Source organism: Mesoplodon densirostris, chromosome 2 (assembly GCF_025265405.1).
Source record: "Mesoplodon densirostris isolate mMesDen1 chromosome 2, mMesDen1 primary haplotype, whole genome shotgun sequence".
NCBI classification, from domain to species: Eukaryota; Metazoa; Chordata; class Mammalia; order Artiodactyla; family Ziphiidae; genus Mesoplodon; species Mesoplodon densirostris.
In genome coordinates this window covers 166441006-166466042 of record NC_082662.1, presented here as the reverse complement: position 1 = coordinate 166466042, position 25037 = coordinate 166441006, and the positions used below count along the sequence as shown (strand labels likewise).

Below are 25037 nucleotides of genomic sequence, written 5' to 3'. Positions count from 1 at the left end.
GCTATTCCAACCTAGAGGTAAAGGTCCCTGCCCTGTTCCACCTTGGTGCGCACTAGAAGCTCAGGAGTACGGTCCCTTTAGAAACTAGACAAGGACAAGTGCTAGGAAAAAATACATGCAGAAAACATAAAATGCCCTCAGGTTTAGGAATGCCACCCAGCAGTGAGAGCAGAGTCTGACTGATGTGCACATCTCATCAGCAGAACCCAAGGGTTCTTCCCACTCCCATCCAGAACGCAGACCAGTGGCTGGCACCCAGCGGACCCACAGGAGTTGCTGATGAGTTTGATCACCGGGAAGGTAGCAGCCCCCAGGTCTCAGGAAGTCTTCTGTAAATTGCAGACCAGGGGACCAGCCAACCACTGGGTCTCTGCCACACAGCAAAGAGACACTGCCTCACTGAGAGCTAGCTAGACCCCAGTGGAACGCCACAGAAGTGATTCCCTTTCTGGGATGGCTGCCTCCTAGCAGACGCAGGTAGATCTCCTCAGAACGTACCCTCTGCTGACCCCCAGGAGTTCTGAAGGCGGGGAAAGGCCTGCACTGGGCTGGTCTAATCACCCAAGCTGAAGGGCAGGCCCAGGTGGTTCACGCTACCACAGCCACCGCTCCAAGCCCGCACGTTCCACTGCCACCCCAACTCCAAGGGAGGGAGACCTAACATACAAGTGACAGTGCGTGGCCCACTTCCGCCTCTGAGGAGGTGCCCTCTGCCCCCATTTATGTGTCTTGCCGGCTGGCATCCTGTCAGAACTGTGCTCTAGACACATCGGATCAGCCCACGTACCCGGGCTTGCAGTGCTTCACATGCCCATTAGAAGCCACACTCAAAAGCTGTGCACATGTTGGTCCGTGGGTCACTTTTTTTTTTTTTCTAACTTACAAATTCAGAGAACATCAAAGATCAGAGTTAGACATGATCCTGGCCACCATTCAATCCAACTCCTCACTCCCTTATTTTCCAGATGGCCTAGAGGTGACAGGGAGTCCCAATGACATGAGGAAGGTACGGCAGAGCCGGGCCTGCACGCAGGTTGCTGACGCCAGGTCCAGCGTTTCTTCAAGTGTGTCTCGTCTTACACTGCTCAGGGCGGGGGAAACAGTAGCTGCTGCCTACGGGAGTGTTCCCTGGAGGCCAGCTAATCGAAACAGTCCATCAAACATCACAAGCAGAGTCTATTCCATGAGGTCTTCCTATGTGAAGGGGATTCCCTCCAACGATAACAGTATCTCTAGTTCCCAGCAGCGCTCGGCCCCATGGCCCGTTCAGGCTCAGTAACATCGTGGTTCCATCCTAACCAAATGGATTTTTTTGTTTTTTTTTTTAATTCTAGAAATGAAACATCTGGTATCTGCTCCTTCCTCCTGTCTTTTACAGTGGTTTCTCCCTTCTTACGAAATAGCAAAGACTCAGTCACCAGGGAGGCGGCCCCGTCCTCAGCCACAGCAGCCCCAGGCCTGGTGCGTCGGCCCAGCGGCCCGTGAGCTGTCCCTACTAGCACCAGCAGGTGGCGCCACCAGAGGCAAAAGGTCATAACCAGGACCCCAGGGCGCAGCACCTAGATCTGGGGAGCTCGGCTCCTGGGCTCTCCTCTGGGGACCATTTAGTGTAAAACGGACAGCCTCGCAGGGTCCACATCAACCACCCAGAAGAAGCGCCATCCTCCGAAGGGCACTGGGAAGGGCTAGCCTCCTGAGGCCTCCGGGACAGTGCGTGGCTGGAGCCCCAGGGCACAGGTTGTGCAGAGGAGGAAGTGACCCACGCGGGGTCTCCTTCTAAGCCGTGGTCTCTAGTTCCCCTCTACGGCCCACCTCCCACAAAGTCTCAGCCACACGTCCGTCGGCTTTGCTTTGTGTTCTAGCTGCCTCTGGTCCCATCACTGGGACCTCAAGGAAGCCCACGTGTGGTCTCACAGAGACACGGAAGTCACTTACAGACACTGTTTTCAGTGTTTTTTCTGATGGCTGCACACCAGTGTTGCTCCCGGGCCCCGGCACAGATGGTAACGGGCATCCGCCCTCACGTCTGCTCCGCGGCTAAAACGTTCCCCTCTTCGATGCTCTGCAGCTGCAGCCTCTGACTCGCGAGAGTTCTGCTGCCTCGGCGGCTCCCAAAGCCAACCCCGGGAACAGTCCGTGCTGCAAGCAAGACCCCAGGCAACGCCTCCTCCCCAAATAAGTTGACTTTGGCTTCAGCCTCTATGGCTTTGGCCAAGCTGGCTGCGTAACTGTCCAAGGACTTGTGCACTTCGGCTTTCACGTGAAGAACAGGGTTCTTGGCAGCTTCTGAGAGGGAAGGCAGGAAAAAGGTTAGCGAGGGACCAGGACCAGGGCTGTCCCGGGATAGGCCTGCTCTTGCTTCACTGCCCCTGGGAGGGGAGGCAAACTGAGGTGAAGGGTGTGGGTTCTGGAGTCACAGTCCGTAAGGTGACAATCCTTGACTCCCCTACTGACTATCTGGGAAATCTTAGAAGTAATTTAATCTAATGTCAGTTTCCTCATCTGTAAAGAGAAGATCATGGCACACCCCTTACATCATCGGGTTCCCGTGATAATTAGACAGCTCTTCCTAAGGTGCTTTAGCCTAGGTCTGGCTCATAGAAAAGGCTTGATAAATACTTTCTATTAATGACATTCAAATTTTTACATCTTTGAAAGAGTTCTCTGGTCTTTCAGCTCCCCGGAGTGTAGAATAGCTTCGGCTCTAAACTTCCACGAACCTGAATGTGGTCTCCGTCCTCTCCACCCTCGCTCAGAGATTCCCCAAAGCCATGGAGAACCTCAGGACTGGAAGGACATTAAAGGTTCGGGTGCCCCTTCCCCCAGGATTAGGACTCCTGACACCTAAAGTGCACAGGAGGGAGGAAAGGAGGGAGGGAGGGAGGGAGGGAAGGAGGGAGAGAGGGAGGGAAGGAGGGAGGGAGAGGGAGGGGGGAGGGAGGAGGGAGGGAGGGAGGGAGAGAGGGAGGGAAGGAGGGAAGGAAGGAGGGAGGGAGGGAGGGAGGGAAGGAGGGAGGGGGAGGGAGAGAGAGGGAGGGAGGGAGGGAGAGAGGGAGAGAGGGAGGGAAGGAGGGAAGGAAGGAGGGAGGGAGGGAGGGAGAGAGGGAGGGAAGGAGGGAGGGAGGGAGGGAAGGAGGGAGGGAGGGAAGGAGGAAGGAGTAGGCAACTTCCACCCCACGCTCCAGGAGGGAAAGAGGGGAGGACCTCTGCCCTGCCACTCACTCCCGGGAGGACTGACATGGTCTTACACACGTGCCTGCCCCCTGCCCTGCGTGCAGAGAAGGCACCTTTGGAACTGCCATCCCCCAACACGTAGGCTGGATGGGGCAGGCTTGGCCCTATGCGGGCTGGGTGGATTGCGGAGGGCTTTAATCCATTTTTTTTTAACACGGGAGTAACATATTATAAAGCCCATGAAGCTGCTAATCCAAGCTCCATTCTTGAATCCACTTTGCCCGTAAAGCAGACCAGCTGATATCTGCCTCCTTGATGTCCACGACCACCCCTCCATTCATCTGGAATCAGGGAGGGGGTGGTAGAAGAGAGAGGACAAATTATGAACCTAAAACTCTGACCCGGCCCACATTTATTTTGGTACTCAGCATTTCTGAAGAATTTATATCTTAAAGTCCCTGGACTCTTCCACCACATCCACATCCAGCCATGTCGGTGGCTGTCCTCACCACCAGGTGGGATTCAGAAGAAAAGAGCTTCTTCCATCTGTGGGCAGCCTGGATGGCTCCTTTGTCACTCTTCTAATCAGCATATCTGGATGGGAAACTAGACCCCAAGTTCCAGAGGCACCGAGAGTGCTGAGGGTTGAATTCAGAACAACTGGAGCAGAAAAACCTAGGGACTGGATTATAGCAGAACTCATTCCTCTCACAGGATCCCAGCGCCCCCATCAGCTTCAGAGGCAACAGGCCAATCAAGACGGCGGCCTTTGCCTCCGGTGAAGTCGGCCCACTCATCGGGCAATTACTTCCATTTTCCACATGAGGAAGCTGAGGCTCAAAGAAGGCAGGTTCAGATTCATAACCACACATCATCCATAAAGGAAAGAAACCATGGAGGGCTCAGAAACTGTTGTATCCAGTCGGGCAACTTCCTGAGGGAGGAGATGGGAACTGTGTGTGTGTGTGTGTATCTGTCTGTCTGTCTGTCTACGTAGGCCACTGCTTGCCCAGCCTTAGATGCTGCTTGCTCTGAGAGTTGGAAGCCTAAGGACTCAAGTGAGACTGGCAGGTCGGGAGCGACATGGGGCTGGGCCAAGGTGGGAGCCCTGGTGTGCCGGGGATGGGAGCAGGCTGGGCCAAGGAACTTGCCTAAGATCCTTTCCTTTCCCCCGTTTCCCTGAAGACATCAGTCACAGAAACCAACCTTTGATTTGTTCCACTTCATCTTCGAACGTCACTGAGCTCCTCCTCTTGGGTGGGCAAGTGTGGGAGGGAGGGTGGTCATCCGACGTGAAGTCTTCAAGCAGCATGACATCTGTTCCTAAGACCAAGGGCAGATTGTGCGCCTACAACAGGCAACGCCAAGTCCTGCTCGCCACCTTTCTCGCCCTCGCTCACACCCCTGGCATCCCTCTCTCCCCTTTCATTTATTCAAACCCACAGTCGGGTGCAACCAAGTGCCCTGCATCATTTGCCCAGGACACACACTGTCTCTCATCCTATTTCAGGGAGTTTGCAGCCAGCCACTGGGGCTGCTTCAGACACACCAAGAATACAGCAGCGTTATCCAGGCGGACGGGTTACCGGCCACAGCGAGCGGACTCACACGTGATGAGTCTGCCAGACTTGGAGTGGGGAAGCGCAGTCGGGCTGAGCGGACGAGGGGGCCCTGTGAGAGGGGCTTGGTGTTCAGAGCGATTCTTCTTACAGTTTGAATTTCTATCATTTGAGTTAAAGTATGCTGTGCTAAATAAACATTTCAAACCTGAACATGTAAACTTCTTTGGGGGCCAAAAAGGGATTGAGAAATATGCCCCCCAAAAAGTGGGGGAAAGGCAGAAAGGAAGGAAGTCCTATGAGAGAGAGCTGGGCAGGCGGGGGCAAGGGGGACCAGGGTGGGGAACGGCAGGAGGGCTGAGCAGGACCCGGACCCCACACTGGGGCAGGTGCTGGGACCAGTCTGGTTCTGTCTTAGTCTCGAGCTATCAGTCCTTCAAGGCCTTGGTGCTCAGGAAATTAAGAAGAAAGGGGGAGCTGGGAGCTCCTCATATGTTTTGTTTGTTTTGTTTTGTTTTTGCGGTACGCGGGCCTCTCACTGCTGTGGCCTCTCCCGCTGCAGAGCATAGGCTCCGGATGGGCAGGCTCAGCGGCCATGGCTCATGGGCCCAGCTGCTCCGCGGCATGTGGGATCCTCCCGGACCGGGGCACGAACCCGTGTCCCCTGCATCAGCAGGCAGACTCTCAACCACTGTGCCACCAGGGAAGCCCCCCTCGTGTGTTTTTGCAGAACAACCTGAAAAGGCGTATTCCTCTAGCGGACTTCACAACATGGTGGTTAAGCACACAGCTTCCCAAATCGGACATATCTAGGATCACAGGCAGGATATTTAGTCCCTCAGCATCCTTCCATGTCTACAAAATGGGGATCGTAATTCTCTCTACCTCATAGTGTTGCTGGGAGGATTCTGAGTTGAGACGCGTGTGAAGATGTGACACGTTGCCTGGCGCAGAACAGGTGCCTCATCCATGGAAGTCGTCACTCGTGAGGACACGGCTAATAAACAGCGGGGCTGAAGCTCACACTCCGGTCTGGGTGACCCCGAAGCCCATGCTCTTTCTTCTGCCTACAACAGGGGTTCCCAAGCCCTGGGCCATGGATCGGTGCCAGGCTGCGGCCTGTTAGGAACCGGGCCGCACAGCAGGAGGTGAATGGCGGGCACACGAGCGAAGCTTCACCTGCGGCTCCCCCATCGCTGGCATCACTGCCTGAACCACGCCCTCCCCCGTCCGTGGAAAAATTGTCTTCCACGAGACCGGTCCCTGGTGCCCAAAAGGTTGGGGACCGCTGGCCTACGACACTGTCCCCTTACCCCTTTTTGCCTGGTCACCTCCTATTCCTTCTTAAGGTTTTAACATCACTTCCTCAGAGAAGCTTTTCTAACGCCACCCTCCCCCCCGCCAAGTTCTCCCCAACAGGGGGCACATACAACTCCGTTACGTGTCCTCACAGCACTCGGCTTCCCCTTCCATAGCTCTCATCACCCTTATAACCCTTATTAAAAGCAGAATTATTGAGGTATAATTAGCATCCCACACAATTCACCCATTGAAAGCACATGGGATGGCCGTCTTGCCCACCAGACGGAAAGCCCCACGAGGGCAGTTTACCACTACATCTCCAGAACCCAGAACAGTGTCTGCTCAAAGCAAGGGCTTGGCAAGTAAATATCTGTTAAATGAATGAATGTCACTCTGCCTCTGGATTCCTGCTGGCTGTCTGAGAAGAGGAAGAGAGACAGAGACCCTCCTGTCCTTCAAGTCACAGCAGGGACTCAGGCCTACAAGGGAGGGTATTACCAGTGGCTCAAGCCTCGGGGCTGCCAGTGGGAGAACATCCTCAGGGAATGTTCTGCCTGCGGGGAAATGCTCCACGACAGGAGGCCTGGTCTGGGTCCCTGCCCACGGCCGGTCCCCCCGGAATTCCGGGACACAGGCTCAGGCCAAGAAACACACAGGTCAAGGCAGAGAGGAGTTTTCCAAAGGTGCCGGCAGGAGACATGGAAGAGCAGGGAGGGAAATGCCCACAGACAGCCTGCCGTCGAGGTCCAGGATTTAGCACCCTCCCTTCATCCCAGAACATGGACAGACGGCAGCCCCGGGATGGGGTGCTTCGTCAGCTCCATGAGTGACTGACGTAGGGACACCACCCTCATGAGTGACGACTTCCATTGATGAGGCACCTGTTCTGCGCCAGGCAACGTGTCACATCTTCACACGCGTCTCAACTCAGAATCCTCCCAGCAACTCTATGAGGTAGAGAGAATTTCGATCCCCATTTTGTAGACATGGAAGGATGCTGAGGGACTAAATATCCTGCCTGTGATCCGAGATCTGTCCGATTTGGGAAGCTGTGTGCTTAACCACCGTGTTGTGAAGTCCGCTAGGGACGTAGGCCTCTGCCCACGAGCCTCTCATCCAGTCATGAGCTGGCAAGCACGGGGTGTGGCACTTGGGTCCCCAGAGCGGCTGGCAGCAGACTGTGACATCACAGAGCCTGCCGCTGCAGGGAGGAGTCCTGGGCCGGCACCATCCCCTGGGCAGCAGCTACAGGGAGGGTCTGGGGAATGCCGGTGGAGATGTGTTTCTTTGGGGAGACCGAGTTCCCCACAGGCAGGTCGCAGGGCATCTAATGATGGTGACAAGGTATCTGACCTGGCTGGAACTGCCCTTGATTGAGGGACGGCTGCCCCAGCTCACAGATGGAGAAACTCGAAGGTTTAGAAAGAGACTGAGGAGCTGGTCTGAGATAACACAGCTCTTAAAAGTCAATTTGAGACTGAAAACCAAGCAGGTGGACTCCGGAGCCTGCACTGGACGATGCTTATTATAATTCGAGTAACAACGGACAATCATTTAGCATTTTAACTTTTCAAAGGCTTTCACTTAATTTGAATCTCACAACAACCCTGAATGGCAGAGAGAACAGGAGCCGAGATCCCCAGTGTAGGGAGGAGGAAACCGGGGCACAGAGATGCTGAAGAGCCGTGACTCTCGCCCCTCCACACCCTGGGAGACATCCCTCTCCCCACCAGCTCCCACCCGGCAGGCCCTGGGGAAACGCGACAGGTGAGGGGCTTACCTGAGTCCTGAGAGCAGCTGAAGCCGGTGTCCCCCGTGCTGCTGCTGTTCCCCAGGGGCTGCCCGCCTACCATGAGTGCCGTGAGGTGTGGGGACAGGCCCAGGTCTGCAAGGCAAGGTCGGCACTGACTGTACAATCCACGGCCCGCCCAGTCCCCAGGGGCCTCGCCCCGGCGCCCCGGCCGCCCTGTCCCCCCTTGCAAAGCCCTGAGGACACGAAGCTCGGGGCCGCCCTTCCTTCACTTCGCCCCTTGTTCCAATCCCGGGGAGTCGGTGACAGGATTCACTGGGTCCCCCCAGAGGGGAAGCGCTCGTGACAAACGTCAAACACCAACAAGGCAGGTGGGAGAGAAAACGAGGTGAACAGGCCTGGGAGAAGACCTTCCAGTTAAACATGGGTGCGTGTTTAACTCCTGAGATCCCACCTGAATACCAAAAGGGGGATGTTTTTTGAAGACGCCGAAACCCTCAAATGAAGAGGATGTTTGTAAGTTGGAAGGTGGGAAGTGGGCAGTGAAACTGGCCCAGGACAGAGCTGAGGCTGGCAGAGGCGGAGGCCTGGAAGGAGGCCCCCAGAAGCTCAGGAACTGGATGCCCGGAGTCTCTGCAGGCAGGTGGGGCTTGATGGAAAGGCTCGACAGGAAGCAGTGGGTCCCCTCCACTGCTGTTCCCAGTTCGGGGTCCAGGCTCCTATTCCCCATGTTGGCAGGAGAGCGGACAGAGTGAACTGGGGAACTCTGGCCTTAGCGACACCAGGCACATGGCAACGTGGCAAAAGCCGAGGGAACAATGAGAGGCTACATAGTGACCAGTGGGGGCCCCGCCGCACGGCCTCACCTAACCTGGGCAGGAGACCAGAGGCCCCGTCCCCAGGGAAATCCAGCCAGCCAGAGAGAAAAGCCCCGCAGACCCCAAGAGGTGGGCGCCCCGTGAGACGGCCCAGTCCCACCACCGCCCAGGGCTTCCCGCCGGCTTTCCTGGGCCGACTGACTAACCGTGAGGGACAGCGGAGATCACCGGATACTTAAGGAAAGGCACTAGCAGGGATGGGGGAATCAAAAAGGAAGGGAGGAAGGAGAGAAGGGAGGAAAAAAGGATGGCTCGGGAGGCAATGCAGGGAGCTTAAGAAAACAAACAGGATTCTAACTGGGTGCCCTTAGAAAACAGAGAAAATAATGAACCCGTGAACAAAAGAGCTGGAGCCCATAAAGACCATGGAGTTAACAAAAAAGGCACTCTTAGCAATTAAAAAAAAAAGCACAGAAAAGTCGAACTCCTCCGATCTCACAAGGAAGACCTACCTACCTGCCACGAAGGACCACCAGCGTTCCCCCCCGCCACAGCAAACCTACAGACAGGAGACACCTCCAGCCTGTACCTTCATCCTAATTCTTCTGAGGGGACAAAGTGACATGACACACGTGCTGTCCTTTCTCCTTCAGAGCCACGGAGGAAATGATGGGGGTGAACCCGTGCAGTCAGAGCACGCTGCTCTCAGAAGCCCCTGTCATGACCTGTGGGGAAAGCGCTTCTGCAAGGAGCCTTCCCCTCTCCTGGGGCTTGGTGTGGAGGTCTGGGGCCAGAGAAGACCCCAAACATGATCGCCCACCTCCAGGGTCTTGGCCTCAGAATATGACTAGGTCTCAGCTGGAAGCCCAGCTTGCGGAGGGGTGGGCCGCTGGGGGAACATCCACTGCCAACCGGGACGGCCGAGGCCACAGTGGGCTCTGGACACCATCTCTGAGGCTGCAGTGAAAGCGAGGCACGAGTCCTGGTCTCTACCAGTGGGAGAAATCACTGGAGCCAGACCAGTGTGCCTCGGCTAAGAGATGTGGAAATGGGGCAACCAGGCGGCAACTCTCCATTCTGTGTTTATCCAGCATTTTACCACTGGGGAGTACACTCAGTTACCCTGAGTTTTTTCACGTGAAACAACAACACATCTACTGGACTGGGCCCAATCCAACCCCTTACACAAAATTTTTTTTTAAAAAGAAAGAAAGAAAGAAGGCACAAAACGACAGGCATGGGGATCAGATCAGAAGCCTGGGGTGGCCAGAAGAGTCCTGAGTGCCTTTGAGAGGCTAAAAGAACAGAGTGCAATTCTGGGGTGATACTGGCGCTCTGAAGTAACCAGGAGACCTCTAGGTGGCACCAGGAAGGGAACTTGGTAAAGCAAAGCAGGAAAATTCAAAGGCCCCAGGGTCTCCTTCCTTCCCTCCAGCCCAGACCTCACAAGGGCCCTGAGGTGGGGCATTTCCTCTGAGCAAATGGGAGTCAGCGGCCTTCTCTGCAGAAGACAGCTGGGAAGGCTCTATTCCCAGTTCCAGGAGCTTCGAGCATCACACGAGTGCAGCATTTGGAGAGGCTGCCCTCCCACCATGCGCGGGCCTCCCGCGAAGCCTGGGTTGGGCTGATGTCTGGGCTGTCCACCCCAACTGGGTTGGCAAATGGCAGAGCTGTTGGAGAAGCCTGTGGCCCTTTCTCCTGAAGGCCCCTTCTCTGCTTCGACCACCTGTAGCCACCTGTCAGCTTCGGATTTGTAGTCTGGCCTCCCAAGACCAAACGTAAGCATTTAGGTCACCTTTCAGCACTAGAATCAATGTCCACTCCAGGGTTGACCTACCCACCATGAAGTGGCCCTGCCTGGCAAACCCCAGGGAGGCCAGAGATCTCAATTCTTAGGGGAGCCCCATGGGAATCTGCTAATGAGACCTCAAGCAGAACGTATTGTGGTGGCCCGGGGACAGCTGGCACCCAGGGAAAACCCAAGCTGCTGCACTTCTTCAGTTTGGGGCTAAGAGAATGAGAAAACCCAAATCCATGGTTTATGGCTGAAATCTATGTATGAAATAAACATGACGGCATGGGTAAAACTCCTGGCATCCCAGAGTCAGCAGGAAAGCTCCAGGTGTCTGTGGAATGCCACTTCCCTGCACCTGCGCTCACAAGCACTGTGAGGAAAGTTTATAATTCTATGTACTGAATCCTTTGGTGAAAACTTTGCAGATGCCTATGCAGACGGAGAGGAACAAAACCGAGACAGGGCCTCCGAGCCTTTTCTTGCTTTGGAACAAATCCTACCATCCTTCTTACCAGGGGTACGAGGTGGAGGGCAGAGTTCTCCCTCCTGACCAGAAAGGCCGTGTGCATTCCTGGCGTGGCTGGAGTGGAGCGTGGAGCTAGGGTGGGCACTGTATTCTGCTCTCTTTCCAAGACTCCTGCTGGTGCTGTTGCCCACCTCCTGAAGTCAGGACGTCCCGGGAAGACACAGCAGGGATGCCCCCGGCTCCCATTCAAGGGGAAGGTCAGCACCTCAGAACCCATCATCCCACAGGCTCTTCAGCCCAGACACATCCCACAAGACTGCTTTTCCCTCAGTGAGGAGACTGCTCACCGCCTTGGACTTGCCGACCCAACCACAGCGGGTGTTTTCCGCCTGTTCTCACAGCCCCACACACTCTTCCAGGATAATCTCAAGTGGCTTGCATGGAAAATCTTGGCCCCCAAAGCAGATGTTTCTTTCTGTTCTATCTACCCTCTCCTCCTCCATTCTCCTTCCTCATTTTTTTCCCTTCCTCATTCTTAACTTCATTGGAATCGAAAACATTTAATTTTTTTTTTTTTTTTTTTGCCTAGAAGGTAAGTGATTTTACAAAATCTGAACAAATAAGTTAATCAGTGAAATGAAACCAAACCCTGAATGTACTCTTCCTGGCTCACAAGTCACACTTGGAATCATGGCTTTGCCAGTGGCAGGGGGTGGGCATTTCAGGAATTAAAATACTGGGGTCCTGAGAGATTTTTTTTCTCCTATAGTCAAAATAAAAAGTCCCAGAATTCCTTCCTTTCTCAAGAAGGAACACGCCATCAGTCCCTGAGATAAATCAGTGACAGTGGTGTGTTTAATTGCCACATGGAAAAGACTCCTATCATCACTACCACTGAATATTCATGATAATTAAGAGTTGTTATTTCTTTCCACCCTCTTGAGAGGGTAGGGGGAAGACCTATTTCCTGAGGAGGAAAAATTATCTCGAGCAGCCTGAGTTGCCCGAAGTCATCTGGCAAGAGACTAGAACTGCAGTCTGAACTGGCGCTTTCCTTGAATATGGTCTGATAAGTGCCCTCAGAGTCTCTCTTCCAACAGCCTGTCCAGATGACAGTCTCCCTCAAACAACACGGTCATAACTGCAGGGGCAAGATCCCCCAGTGCATGCTACAAACAGTGGGAGCCTCAAAATATCTCCTATGTTGTACTTATTAATGACAGTGGAAAAAACAGTGAATTTACAGTGGGGAAACCCGGCAGACGCCACCTTAACTGTAGGGACGGAAAGTACTCTCCACCAAATTCATACACTGGAGCCCTAACCCCCAATGTGATGGGATTCAGAGGTGGGTCCTTGGGAAGGTACTGAGGTTCAGAAGAGGTCACGAGGGTGGGGTGCTTATGAGAAGAGACCGGAGAGCTTTCTCTTTCCTGTCCCTCTCCCCAACCCTCCGCCATGGGAGGACACAGCAAAAGGACAGCCTGGAAGAGGGTCCTCACCAGAACCCAACCATGTGGCCACCCTGACCTCAGACTTCCAGCCTCCTGAACTGTGAAAAAATAAATGTCTGGGGTTTAAGCCATGCAGTCTACGGTAGTTTGTTGTGACAGCCCAAGCTAAGACATCAACCGAGAGATCAGGGTAAAAAACTAGCGAGTAAGAAGACCTACTGACATACGTACCCCTGGCATGCTCATTAGGAAGAGCACATCACCCGCCCAGCCTTGCCTGCCTAAAAGGTATTACCTCATTGTGACCCTGAGAACACATGAGCTACATGCAAATTGAGGGGCCTTCTACAAAATCCCCGATCAGGACTCTACAAAAAGTGTCAAGTCATGGAAGACAAGGAGAAAAAAAAAAAAAAAGACTTGTCAAAGACTGAAGAAGACAAAGGAGATGTGACAACTGAATACAACGTGGGATCCCGAACTGGATCCTGGAACAGAAAAAGGACATCATTGGGAAAATGGGTGAAATCTGAGTCAAGTCTGTAGTTGTTAATAGCGCTGCACCCCTGGAGATGTCTTAGGTTTGACAGCTGTGCTACGGTTAATCGCACTTAGGTTTGTTAATGTCTTAGGTTTGATAGCTGTGCTACCGTTAGGCAAGATGTTAGCACTAGGAGAAGCTGGGTGGATGGGTATTCTCTGTACTGTTTTCTCAACTCTTCACTGAGTCTAAAATTATCTCAAAAGAAAAAGGTTTTAAAAAAAAATCTATCCCCCACTAGAGTAATTCCTCTGGATCTCATCAAAGGGGATGGGATCACGTCCAGAAACTGTTAGTTCCGAAATCAATTACCAAATGGTGGAGCAGCTGTACACACACCAGATAGTGACATTTCAGTGAGAGAGTGGAGGTCCGCCATCAACACGTCCTGAATTATTAGGGACAATACAAGGAAACCACTGACCAGTGAGGAAAGGCCCAAGACGGAGTATGTCCAGGAGGAGAACTGAGGAGGGGAGGAAGTGCTTTAAAGAGGACCCTGCCTTCAAGGAACACTGAAAGGTGAAGGTAGCCTGGTCCAATGCTTGGGTTCTTTTTTCTCTAGATAGATCTATCGATACACTCTCCAGGCCAGCAGGCCACGGCTGTGGTCCCAGAACACGGATTTCTGAACTCTGGTGTACCCTGCCTTCAACTGCCAAGATCAGGAAATCTGCTTGGGAATCACAGTGGACACTCTGGGATGTTCCTTCCCCAGAGGAAACCTGTGTTTTAAGCCCTGAAGCAGCAGTCAGTCTGAGACCTCGCCCATCAACCTGCCTGAGCGCCTGCAGGACCACAGACTCCACCCGCCTGAGGGTGGGCATCCCTCTCCTGACAAGTTCCCAAGTTACCTGTGATCCTGTTGGAAATGCTGAAGAGCCTGGAAGTCCTCTGCCGCTGCACAAACGGTTCCCGGTAATACCGATCCCCAAAGCACATGCCCAGTAGTTCCTTGCGAACCGTCTTGTTCCAGAGTCCGTAGATCAGGGGGTGGCAGATGGCACTGGTAAAGGACAGCCAAGTGGCCCAGGTCTCCAGGGTTGGGGAGACATAGTTCTTCCCCCAGAGGGCCTCAGAGGTGATGACGACCATGTAGGGGCCCCAAGTGACCATGAAGGCACCAAGGACCACCAGGATGGTGATGAGCGCTTTGCACTGGTTGGCCGAATAGACCACGCCCTGAAAGGCGTTCTTCCTACTGCCCGAGGAAGAGGTGGAGGTGCTGGAGTTCTTCCTCCCGCTCCTGTGCGCGTCCTCCTCCCCAAGGACCACGGTGCCACAGTGCACCTTGCGTGCCTTGACCCTGGCCACGCGGAAGATGAAGCCATAGCACACCAGCATGACCACGAAGGGGAACAGGGCACACCAGATCTGCCAGAAGGCGGTATAGCCAGGCTCCCGGTGCCACGCGGCCACACACATCCACTTGAACTCGTCAAACTCCACCGATGACCAACCAAATAGAGGTGGCAGGCAGCCGATGAGGGAGTGAAGCCAGATGTAGGCAAGCGCCACCACGGCTCGGTTGCCTGTGATCTTCATGGGGTACACCATGGGGTACAGGACAGCGTAGTAGCTAGAAAAAGAATGGAGGCCGGTGAGGCAGACGAGTAAAACTAGAGAAGACACACCAGGAGGGGCACCCACTGCTTTCCTAGGTAGCGAGCTCTGCTGGACTTCTCTCATTCCACACTGCCGTGGGGTGAATGCTTCTAAAAGTAGCACCTTCTCTCAACCCTCCCCGGACGAGTCACAGACTGGCCATGTCACACAGCTCCGCGGAACTCTTCATCGGAGAACGGCTGGACGCCAGGAAGAACAGAGCTCAGGCAGCCCTGTTTCCAGAGCCCACTCATATTTGGGGGTGTGGCTAGTCTTCAGGCATCTACAGGAGTTCTAAGGGATCATGCATCAAGCCAGATCACTTCTGTGTTTCTGACAGTAATCCTTTTAGATCTGTTTTCAGAGGGTCCTCAGAAACCAGAAGAACATCTAAGGATTATGGGGTACATTCACTCAGTGAACATTTACGGAAGGCCTGCCACATGCCAAGCACTGTGCTATGCACCGGAAATACAGGTAAAGAGGTGCAGGGGGAGACAGACACATAAGCAGAGTATGAGGCTCTGGAGCAGAAAGGGCTATATTTAATCCTCACAAGAAGTCTTTAGAGTGACTGGCATTATCATTATCTGCATCTTAACAGCAGAGAAAGGATAAATAATCTGCTCTAGATAAGGAAGGGGAGGAAACAAGACAAAACCCCAGGCAACCTGACTCTACAGTCCCCAGCGCACATGCCAGCAATTCCCTGCAAACCGTCCTGTTCCGGAGTCCACCGACCAGGGGTGGCTCCTAACCCCTCAGCTCTGTGAAGAAGGAGAGAGGCCTGGAGAGCTACTGATTCATATCAACGGGGCCTCGGATCCAGACTGCAGGGTCAGGGCGGACTTCCTGGACCAGATGGCACACAAACTCAGGCCTTGAAAGATCAGGGGCACTGGCCCAGGAACAGCTGAGGCAGAACGCCAGCCTTGGCGAGACGCGGAGATGTACCTGAACACCAGCTCAACGAGGAAGCTGCCTGTAGCCCAACCAGGCAGGCGCGGGGTGATGGTGCGCAGGGAGAAAAGGAGCCAGGGGGCCAGGGCGTGCCGAGCCCTGCCAGCCAGCTGAACTCTGACCCTTTAACTGGAGTGGGTGGGAGGATTTAGACCATGGGGTTGAAAGTAAACCACCAGCCTCCCCACCCGGACATTTTATCCAAAGGAAATGTTCTTTAATGATGGGGCTTCTGCAGGAGGGCAACGTGTGGCAGGGCAGGGGTGACCACACTGAGGCTGCCTGTTACAGGCGGGACCTTAGGGGCTCTGAGCCTCACACACCACCTGTGAAGCCACCTGCTCCACCAGGACCTTCCTGAGTCACCCCTGGGCACTAGAGCTCAGGGACAGGGGTCATGGCCTGAATTACCACCTGCTGCCTGGGGCAAACTCTCACGGAGGGGCCCCTGTAGGAAGGGCCTTCCAAATCAGAGGCAAGACGGGGACTGCTGGTCTCAAGCCTCGAGGCCCCACCAAGGTCTAGCCTGGAAGGAGTGTTTCTGAGCGTGGAGCCTGATGAGAGGGAACCACCGTGATTATGGTATGGATTACAGAACCCCTGCACAGAGCCTGGGGTAAAGCAATTCCTGTCTTCTGCGGACATCTGGGTTCGTGTCTTGCAAAGGCCGTGCAGCCCTGTGAAAGAGGCATGCCTTTGGAGTTGGCGATCTCTGGGTTCAGATGGTGACTCTGCTGCCCACTAGCTGTGTGACCTTGGGTAGCTGATCTAACCTCTCAGAGCTTCAGTTCCTTCACCAGGAAGATGGGAATCACAGAACATCTGGCATAGATCTGCTCCAAGGACAGACTGGGCTCGAGTGGGGGGAAAGGGCTGGATGGGGCCTCTCTTTAGATGGCAGCGGGGACAGAGCTGGGACATTGTGCGCTGACCTTTCCCCCTTCCTCCTGAAGACAGAATCCCTATCTTGCTCCTGCAAAGCTGCTGTGACCACAGGGGACGCTGGGCCCTTCTAAGCACCAGGGGATGAATCAGGCCATGCTGGTGGTACCCCCTTCCCTTGCCAGGTGACCAGCTGAGGCACTGACCTGGGTGACATTATCTGGCAAATGAAATGCGAGGGGAGTTTGCTGGGGTGGGAGTGGGGGCACTTCCAGGAAGGTTTTCCTCACTTTTAAAAAGAAACAAGGGACACCTGGGCACGGGGTTGGTGCCGGCTCCTGAGAGCTCAGTCTCCTACCATCAGAAGAGCCCCCCAGAGGCCAGAGTGTGCTGCCTGTATATATCCGCACCCTCCAGGGGTTGCTTTGGTTTTAGGGTTCTTTTGACTAAATGTATATACATTGCAATGCTCAAATCTACACCTTTATCAAGATATAACCATACCAACATCTGTCCACAAAAAGAATTTTTTCAATGGGTTTCATAGATTTGAAACTTCATTTTTTAAACTTAAGCCTCATTTAGGCCTAGTTGCAGGTTCAAAGGAAAATATAGAACAAAAGCAACTCCCTATTCCCTGCAGGTTAATACAGGCCAAAACGGAGGGCTTTTCCTTTGTTTTCCGTACCCTTAGTTGTCTTCTGAAGCTCTCGATCTTTTCTCCAACAACTCCTTTTTAGACACCAGCCCAAGCACCACCCTTGGTCCCAAAGAGCCTACTGTGATGTCACCTGTAACTTCAAAGTGGTAATGCCCGTAGGGGCTCCAATGCTTAGCTCTCCTGCCACGAGATCACCCACTTAGATAACGACCCCTGTTTTTTAATAAGATGACTTCACTAAAAACGTGAACAAAATCTAAGCCAACTACAGCTACCTTGGAGTGAACACGTTAACTTAATGTTGAAAAATGTGCTGGCTGCACTATAACTAACCATTCCATAGTGCTAGCTACTTTCATTTAAAATACTATTTTTAGAGCTGGAGTTTCAATCCACGCTGGTGTGGAATGAAAACATTAGAAATGTCTTAACAGGACCTGAAGCACTGGCAACTTCAAGGCTAAGCCAGAGGTGACCACGTTGGACTCAGAGTGAAAATCTTCCCGGGTCGAATGATGTTCCCCACCTGGACCTGTTTCCACATGGCTGCTTTAGGACACTGACATCTCGACGGTGAATTTCACTCCAGCCAGCTATTCTTTTTATGCTCTGCCTTTGCTCTCCCTTCACGGGGCTACAGGACGGACTCTTTTGGCTCATCTGCCAACCAGTCTGACAGATTTCTTTAGGTAGCGTTCTTAACTGGGGCCGTGTGGCAACGTCTGGAGACATTTTGGGTTGTCACAACTGGGAGGTGCCGTTGTCATTTAGTGAGTAGAGGCCAGGGATGCCACTCAACATCCTACACAGGGCAGCTCGTCACAACAAAGAATTATCCGGTTCAATAGGTCAATTGTGCTAAGGTCGAGAAACCCTAAGCTAAATGAACTGGTTGTCAGATTTGACTGACAATTGACTTCGCATATTGTGTAATGGTTAAGAGCACAGCCTTTAGCATCTCAGAAACTGGGCGAGTTGCTTACCAGCCATGTGGACTTGGGCGAGTTTGCAAAACCTCGCTAGGCTCATCTGCAAATTGAGCTATTTGTAATGAGGTGGATGGACCTAGAGTCTGTCATACAGAGTGAAGTAAGTCAGAAAGAGAAAGACAAATACCGTATGCTAACACATATATATGGAATTTAAGGGAAAAAAATGTCATGAGGAACCTAGGGGTAAAACAGGAATAAAGACACAGACCTACTAGAGAATGGACTTGAGGATATGGGGAGGGGGAAGGGTAAGCTGTGACAAAGTGAGAGAGTGGCATGGACATATATACACTACCAAACGTAAAATAGATAGCTAGTGGGAAGCAGCCACATAGCACAGGGAGATCAGCTCGGTGCTCTGTGACCACCTAGAGGGGTGAGATAGGGAGGGTGAGAGGGAGGGAGACACAAGAGGGAAGGGCTATGGGAACATATGTATATATATAACTGATTCACTTTGTTATAAAGCAGAAACTAACACACCATTGTAAAGCAATTATACTCCAATAAAGATGTAAAAAAAAAAAAAAATGAGGACTGATAGGGTCGTTGTGAGGATTAGCTGGGATAAACATTTGTTAACAGCACAGTGCAGTGCCCGGCAGGTGACTAGCACGTAACACATTCCAGTAGAGATCATGCCCCCGCCTTGTTTTCTTCGACTTCCTTAACAGGTTCCCATCTCTTTCTTCCACCCCCATTCTCTTATTCTTCTCTCCTCACTTATCTTTTACTACTGCCTGTTTCCCTCCCTCCCACTCTCCCTTCCTTCCTCCCCACCCCCTCCACCTCTGTTTCTCCCTCTCTTTCTTTCTCTCTCTCTCTCTCTCTCTCTCTCACACACACACACAGACACAGACACACACACACAGCTGCATCTTTAGGTTTCCAACATAGAAGGCAAATATGTAACCTTCAAAATCACTAACATCAAGTAAATTTAATTCCCTAAAATTAATGGGGACAGGGGAAGGGGTGTTTGAAATCCTGGTCAGATGGTGATCATTTATATGAAAATGACCCATTCGCTGGTCCAGTCCATTTGTATTTTTAGCCGCACGAATGACCAATAATAAAAAAAAATTAATCGCACCTGCCATGAAAATATTTGAAGACACCAAATTTTACAGCAGTCTATATATTATAGTCAAAGATCCGGGCAAAGCACTGTGATGGCCAAATCCACCTTGCTACACTTGCAGGAGGAAATGATCTATTTTCCAGAGACAACCAGGCCTTGGTGACTTGTCATCGCAGGGAGAGGCAGAAGCCCTTTCTCGACTCACGGCTCTGTCACTGGGTGACCCTGGCGCAGGCTGCGGGGTCTGGGGTGCCTGGATTAAACCTCTAGTGAGATGACCTGTGACGCCAATTTGTTCAGGTGCATCACCTCTTCCATGACCAGCTGCTTCCCCTGGCCTCCAGCTGTGTCCCACGCGCCACGCTTTTTCACCACGTCCGGTCTCGCTCCCTCCTCTGCGTTCTCACAGCACCCTGAACGCACTGGCTCTACGTACACATCACATGGTCCTAAAATTACCTGGCCACATGTCTATCCCCCCAGCACTGTGAATTCCTCAGCGTGTCTGTTCATCTCCTTCAGCTGCGCATTCCCAGCACCAATCCCCTTGCCAGGAGTACGTTAGGTGCTCCATAACTGTTTATCAAATGAATAAATGGAGGCGGCTTCTTCATTCGGAAGGGCCCCTGCAATCCTATTCACTGTTAGGACTTAGCTCAAATGCCACCTTTTCCCCGGAGCGTTGCAGGCCCTGCTACCAGAAGCAGCCACGGGAGCTGTTATAGCGCTTAATTCTGCTTTGTGTTCACATCAGCACCCACGGGTCAGCCTCTGCCGTGAAACTGTGAACTCGTGGTGGGCAAGGGCTGCGTCCTGCTCATGCTGTATCCTACCATCCGAGGATTGAGCACAGGGCCTTTCACAGAGTAGACACCCTGCAAATATTCCCAGCGTGAAAGAGCGAGGCATCGAAAGAGGCAAATGCTCTCTCGTTTGATGCATTCTGATGGCATGATTTGAGAATCGGTCATGCTTGCTGGTGAGAAATCCACAAACATACATCTTCATCAAAGTGCTATACAAAATAGTAAGCTAACAGGGGACTGTAAAAATAAACTACAGTCCATCCAGAGGACGGAATACCATGTAACCATTAAAAATCATGTTCTCCAGGCATATCTGCAAGTGGGAAAAATGCTCACAATCACTTGTTAAGTAAAAAAGCAGGTCACAAAACCACATGTGCCTTGAGCCTATTTTCTAAATTTACTGCATGCAGCCAAAAATCCCTGGAGGCAAGTATACTAAAAAAATGTAAACAGTGGTTGCTTCTGATTGGTGGGATTATGGACATTTCTTATTGTACTCTTTCTATTTTTGGTATTATTTTTTGTTGCTGGGGGAAAGAAGATATTTGGAGAAGCCACCTGATTAGCTCTGACCAATGGCTTCCTTCATTCTAACCCCCCTCAGGTGCAGAGGGCCGAAAGGATTCTGGCCTTGGCCCTAGTGGAGGCCTGCACCTTGGGTGGACCATCCAGCCACCACTCGTCGGCTCAAAAATGGACGATCCCAAGGGAGCCAGGGGACTTGTGTCACCCAGTGACGACAGCCCTGGGGAACCCCTCTGTGTTTTCCCTGACTCCTTCCCCAATTCTACAAATCACAGAGAATCTGAATCTCCCCCCTCTGCCCTTGTACAGTTGAACCCTTGTCTGGGATGAATGAAGTGACCATTGGCAAAATCCTAATAAAGAAGACTCCAGGGGTCGGAAACTCGCTGTCAAAGCCTGCAGGACTTTCACAACTAAATCTGACAGCCTAACGCAGGAATCTGGAAGAACCTTCTAGATAGAGCTGAGGGGCGTCAGCAGTGCTATTCCTTGCTGTTAGAGCCAGCTATGCCACAAGAAGGGACAGCCCAGACGTTTTGAAGCACACACTGTCTCTCCCAGGTGCCACCATCTTTACTCCCTGCATTGTCTTCCCTTCCCCTGCTCTCCTTCCATCCAGGACTGAGCTGACGTTCAGGCCCTTGCACTGTGGGGGGTAGAGAGTATTTCCCCTTTGGGCTGCCCCGGTCCAGCTCTGACCCAACCCAAAGCAACAGAGAGCAGGCAGCACTTTGGGCAAGACCTGGATCTGATACCTCCTCTGCCACGTCACCTTCCTCAGCTTCTGTTTCTCACCTATCCACTGAGAAGCAGAAGTTAATAGAACTTTTTTTTCTAATTTGTTTTTCTCATTTTTTTTTTGGCCATGCTGCACAGAATGTGGCATCTTAGTTCCCTGACCAGGGATCGAACCCTCGTCCCCTGCAGCGGAAGCGCACAGTCTTAACCACTGGACCACCAGGGAAGTCCCCAACTACATGCAAGCTAGACCAGATAAAATCAGAGGCGCTGTGGTTGAGGGGATAGGAGAAGAGGCAGAACTCTGCTTTCTCACCCTCCCCAGCACAGACCCGACACCCTCCCGGGGAACCGAGGCAGCTTGGAAGGCACAGCCCGCGTGATCTCTCAGGTCCCCCCTATGCCCACACTCCTAAACCCTTCCATTGTCTGAGCGTGACGCAAGCTTACCGGTCGACGGCGATGACCCCGAGGGTGAGCATGCTGGCCGAGCTGATGAGCAGGTAGAGGAGGGCCGAGAAGTTGCACCAGACCACACCGAAGATCCATTCCCTCCGAATGGAGCTGGTCGCCACGAAAGGCAGCACCAGCACGGACAGCAGGAAGTTGGACAGGGTCAGGCTGAAGACGAACTTGTTGCTGAGGGTGAGGAGGTAGGACTTCCTGTACAAGGTGACCACGATCACCAGGTTGCCCAGGCAGACGAAAATGGTGATGACGACAATGGCGACGAACTCGGTGACGCCGCCGCCCCCTTGGCCGCCGTCCTCCTCGGTGAGGTTACTCAGCTCCTTCCTGTGGCCGAGGGAGGAGTTGAGGCTCATGGTCAGCACGCCTCGGCAGGGGGCGGGCAGAGCATGCTGGACGACTGGGAAGACAAGACCCAGAGACAGGGGAGCAGGCATCAATCCATAGTACATGCACTTTACAGAAGAGCTGCAGAGGCCCCAGGTCACCCGGCCAGTCGTCCCCACGCAAGCTCTACAGAAGTGGCCAGCTTTCTACAACCAACTTTCTATGCGACTCACTGTGTCCCTGTGAATGATGTGTTCCCCCAATCTATCTATCTATATATCTATCTATCTATCTATCTATTTATTTATAACTTTTGGCTGCGTTGGGTCTTCGTTGCTGCATGCGGGCTTTCTCTAGTTGCAGCGAGCAGGGGCCTCTCTTGTTGTGGAGCACGGGCTCTAGGCTCACGGGCTTCAGTAGTTGTGGCTCACGGGCTCCAGAGCACAGGTTCAGTAGTTGTGACGCACTGGCTTAGTTGCTCCGCGGCATGTAGGATCTTCCCAGACCAGGGCTCGAACCCGTGTCCCCTGCGTTGGCAGGTGGATTCTTAACCACTGAGCCACCAGGGAAGTCCACTCCCACCCCCTGAGTCTAAACCACCCTATCCATTCTCCCCAGGACCAGTGGTTCAAAAACCTTTAATGTGCCTAAGAATCACCTGCAGTACCTGCTCAAAGAGCTGATTCTTGGGCTCCATCCCTAGAGATGTCTGGTCCCAGAGAACAGAGGTACAGCCTAGCGGTCTGCATTTTAGACAACCACAGGGCAGGTGATTCTGATTCAGTCCACCTGGTCTAGGCGGACTGCTGCTTTTGACTCCTGCAATGCAGGGTGGACCCTGAACCAGCAGCATCAGTATCACCCGGCACTTACTAGAGATGCAGAATCTCATGCCCACCTCTGAGCTGCTGAATCAGAACCTGCACGTTAATGCCGTCCCCAGTTGATTCATGTGCCCATTAAAGTTGGACAATAAGGTTATCATAGGAATCATCCTGAAATCCCTAAGCAGGGTTTAAACAAGTACAGTTCATACTGAGGCATCACTACTGCTCTCATCAGCCACGGTGAGGGAGGGCAAGGAGCCAACACTAATGATAAATGGGTAAGAGGAGGCACAGTTTGAGGTCTTTGCCCACAGACACCGTTCTCAACAAGGGTCAGTCCCTGCTCTTGGGACGCTGCCTCCGGATCTTGCTGAAAACTCAAGGTTGACTCATTTTAACATTCAATCCTACAGACGAATGTTTCTCCAAAATTTTCATCTACTTGAATCAGCCAAAAAAATCCCACAGATCACTTTCCCCACCTGCTCTTGTTCCCAGCAAAGAGAATACACCGGAAAGGAAGGAAAGATTGCTTTCCCCGAGCCAGAAAGCAAGAACCCTGGTGCCTAGACTGCCTACACACAGCAGCAGAGCCTTCCCTGCAGCGCCCGCCTGACCTGCACCTCTGTCCAGACCTGGCACCTTTGGCCACAGGGAGCTGGCAGGTGAGGAAGGCAGCTCTTCCTCTTCCCAGCAGCCCTAAAGGCCAGTTAGAAAGTCTCCCTTTACCAACAGGTGCACTCGTAGGTCACAACCACAGATGCTGCGAGCTTGAGTGACATCAAATAATTCTAATCCCTCCTCCCCTTGACAGCCTTCAAATACTTCACAGATTACTTGCTTTCTTTTCTCCAGATTAAAACTCCCAGGTTCCTGACGCGACTTCTAGACTCTTTACTGACTCAGACTCCCTGCTTTGGACTTGCTCACGGATGTCAACGACCCTCTTGATTTGTGGACCCCAAAACTGAACGTACCGTTCTGGACATGGTCTAGTAAGTACATAAAGGGGCAATTTTCTCCATGATCAGGATAATCTTCTGATACTATTCACTCTAGGAGTGCATTTTCTTTTGGCAACCATATTACCCTGCTGGGCTTACATAAATGTGTGGTCAGTTAAAACCCAAAGTTTACACACATTTGAGTTTCTGTGAAGGCAGGTGTCCCCAGGCTTAAATTTATGGCATTAGTGTGTTTAAGCCTAAATACAAAACATTATGTCTACTAAATTTTACTTCGTGCCTTTTGACCGGTATTTCCAGGCTGCTAAAATATTCTGAATTTTGATTCAGTTATGCGATACGTTAGGTACTCTAGCTTTGTGCAGTAAATATACTTTAGAATTATGCCTTCTATGTCTGTGTCTTTGTAAGCTTATTTCTGGGTTTTGCTTTTATGTTTTGAGTTCTGAATTTTGTTCACTCTTATAAGTAAATTATTAACTGGTGACTCAAAATAAAGTCCTACATAAGCATGTTATACTTAACTGCCTAAGTGATAACAGTGTGGTAAAGAAAACAAATTCTGAGTCATTAGACAAATGACAAAATGGGAGAAAATATTTAAAACTTATATCACAGAAGGACTAATCATTCTAACTTAAAAATAAAGAGAAAAAGATAGAAAAGTGAGTAAAAGACATTTTAAAAAATTGTAACTATATGAGATGACGGATGTTAACTAAATTTATAGTGGTAATCTTTTTGCAATATACACGTATATCAAATCATCATGCTGTACATCTGAAATTATACAATGTTATGTCTCAATTATATCTCAATAAAACTAGAAAAAAAAGTTTCTTTTGAACATATGTTCAAAAGAAGTGGCATCAGGAGAGATTAGAGAGAAAGGGTAGCAGATACTGTTGGGTGCCTATCCAGCAACCAGTGTCGGGTTTTTTTCCCTTACTGGCAGACCTCTGACTTCGTTTTGGTGTCCAATCCTCCTCCAGTGACTCAGAGAAGGCTGCTCGAATCCCTGGTTCTCAGAGTCTTGAGTGGGCTAAACAAATCATTGTGTTGCCTTTCTCCTTGGAATTCTGGCATATTAGTCAGGAGGAGAAGTCAGTGGATTTCTGGGAAAAGCTGCTTTGATCTCACAAAGGCACTAGAAGGAAAATCTTTTCCTAATGGCCAAGAGAGCACAGAGCTGTGGCAGCCACCTTGGGATCATTAGAGGTGCTAGGCCAACATGCTGAGCATGGCAAAGAAGAAAGACTGGATCCTTGAGCTGCTGAATCAACAAATCTGGAAGTCACCTTCATCCTGGCTTCTGGTTATGCAAAGTAATACATTTGT

At 51.9% G+C, this 25037-nt stretch overlaps 1 protein-coding gene across 9 annotated transcripts in view; it reads right to left on the bottom strand.

Moving 5' to 3' along the window:
• Positions 1-318: 318 nt before the first annotated feature.
• The window catches only part of GPR161 (G protein-coupled receptor 161), a 45356-nt gene continuing 20637 nt past the window's right edge, over positions 319-25037 (bottom strand). For 8 of the 9 annotated variants that reach the window (XM_060088601.1, XM_060088599.1, XM_060088600.1 and 5 more), the window contains 5 exons: positions 21563-21980; positions 13714-14438; positions 7816-7920; positions 4381-4497; positions 319-2286 (listed from right to left, as the gene is read on the bottom strand). In XM_060088601.1, the coding sequence (XP_059944584.1) occupies positions 2021-2286; positions 4381-4497; positions 7816-7920; positions 13714-14438; positions 21563-21980 (1631 nt within the window). In that variant the 3' untranslated portion in view covers positions 319-2020. The remainder of the gene's footprint in view (positions 2287-4380; positions 4498-7815; positions 7921-13713; positions 14439-21562; positions 21981-25037) is intronic. The other variant, XM_060088607.1, reaches the window with a different exon arrangement.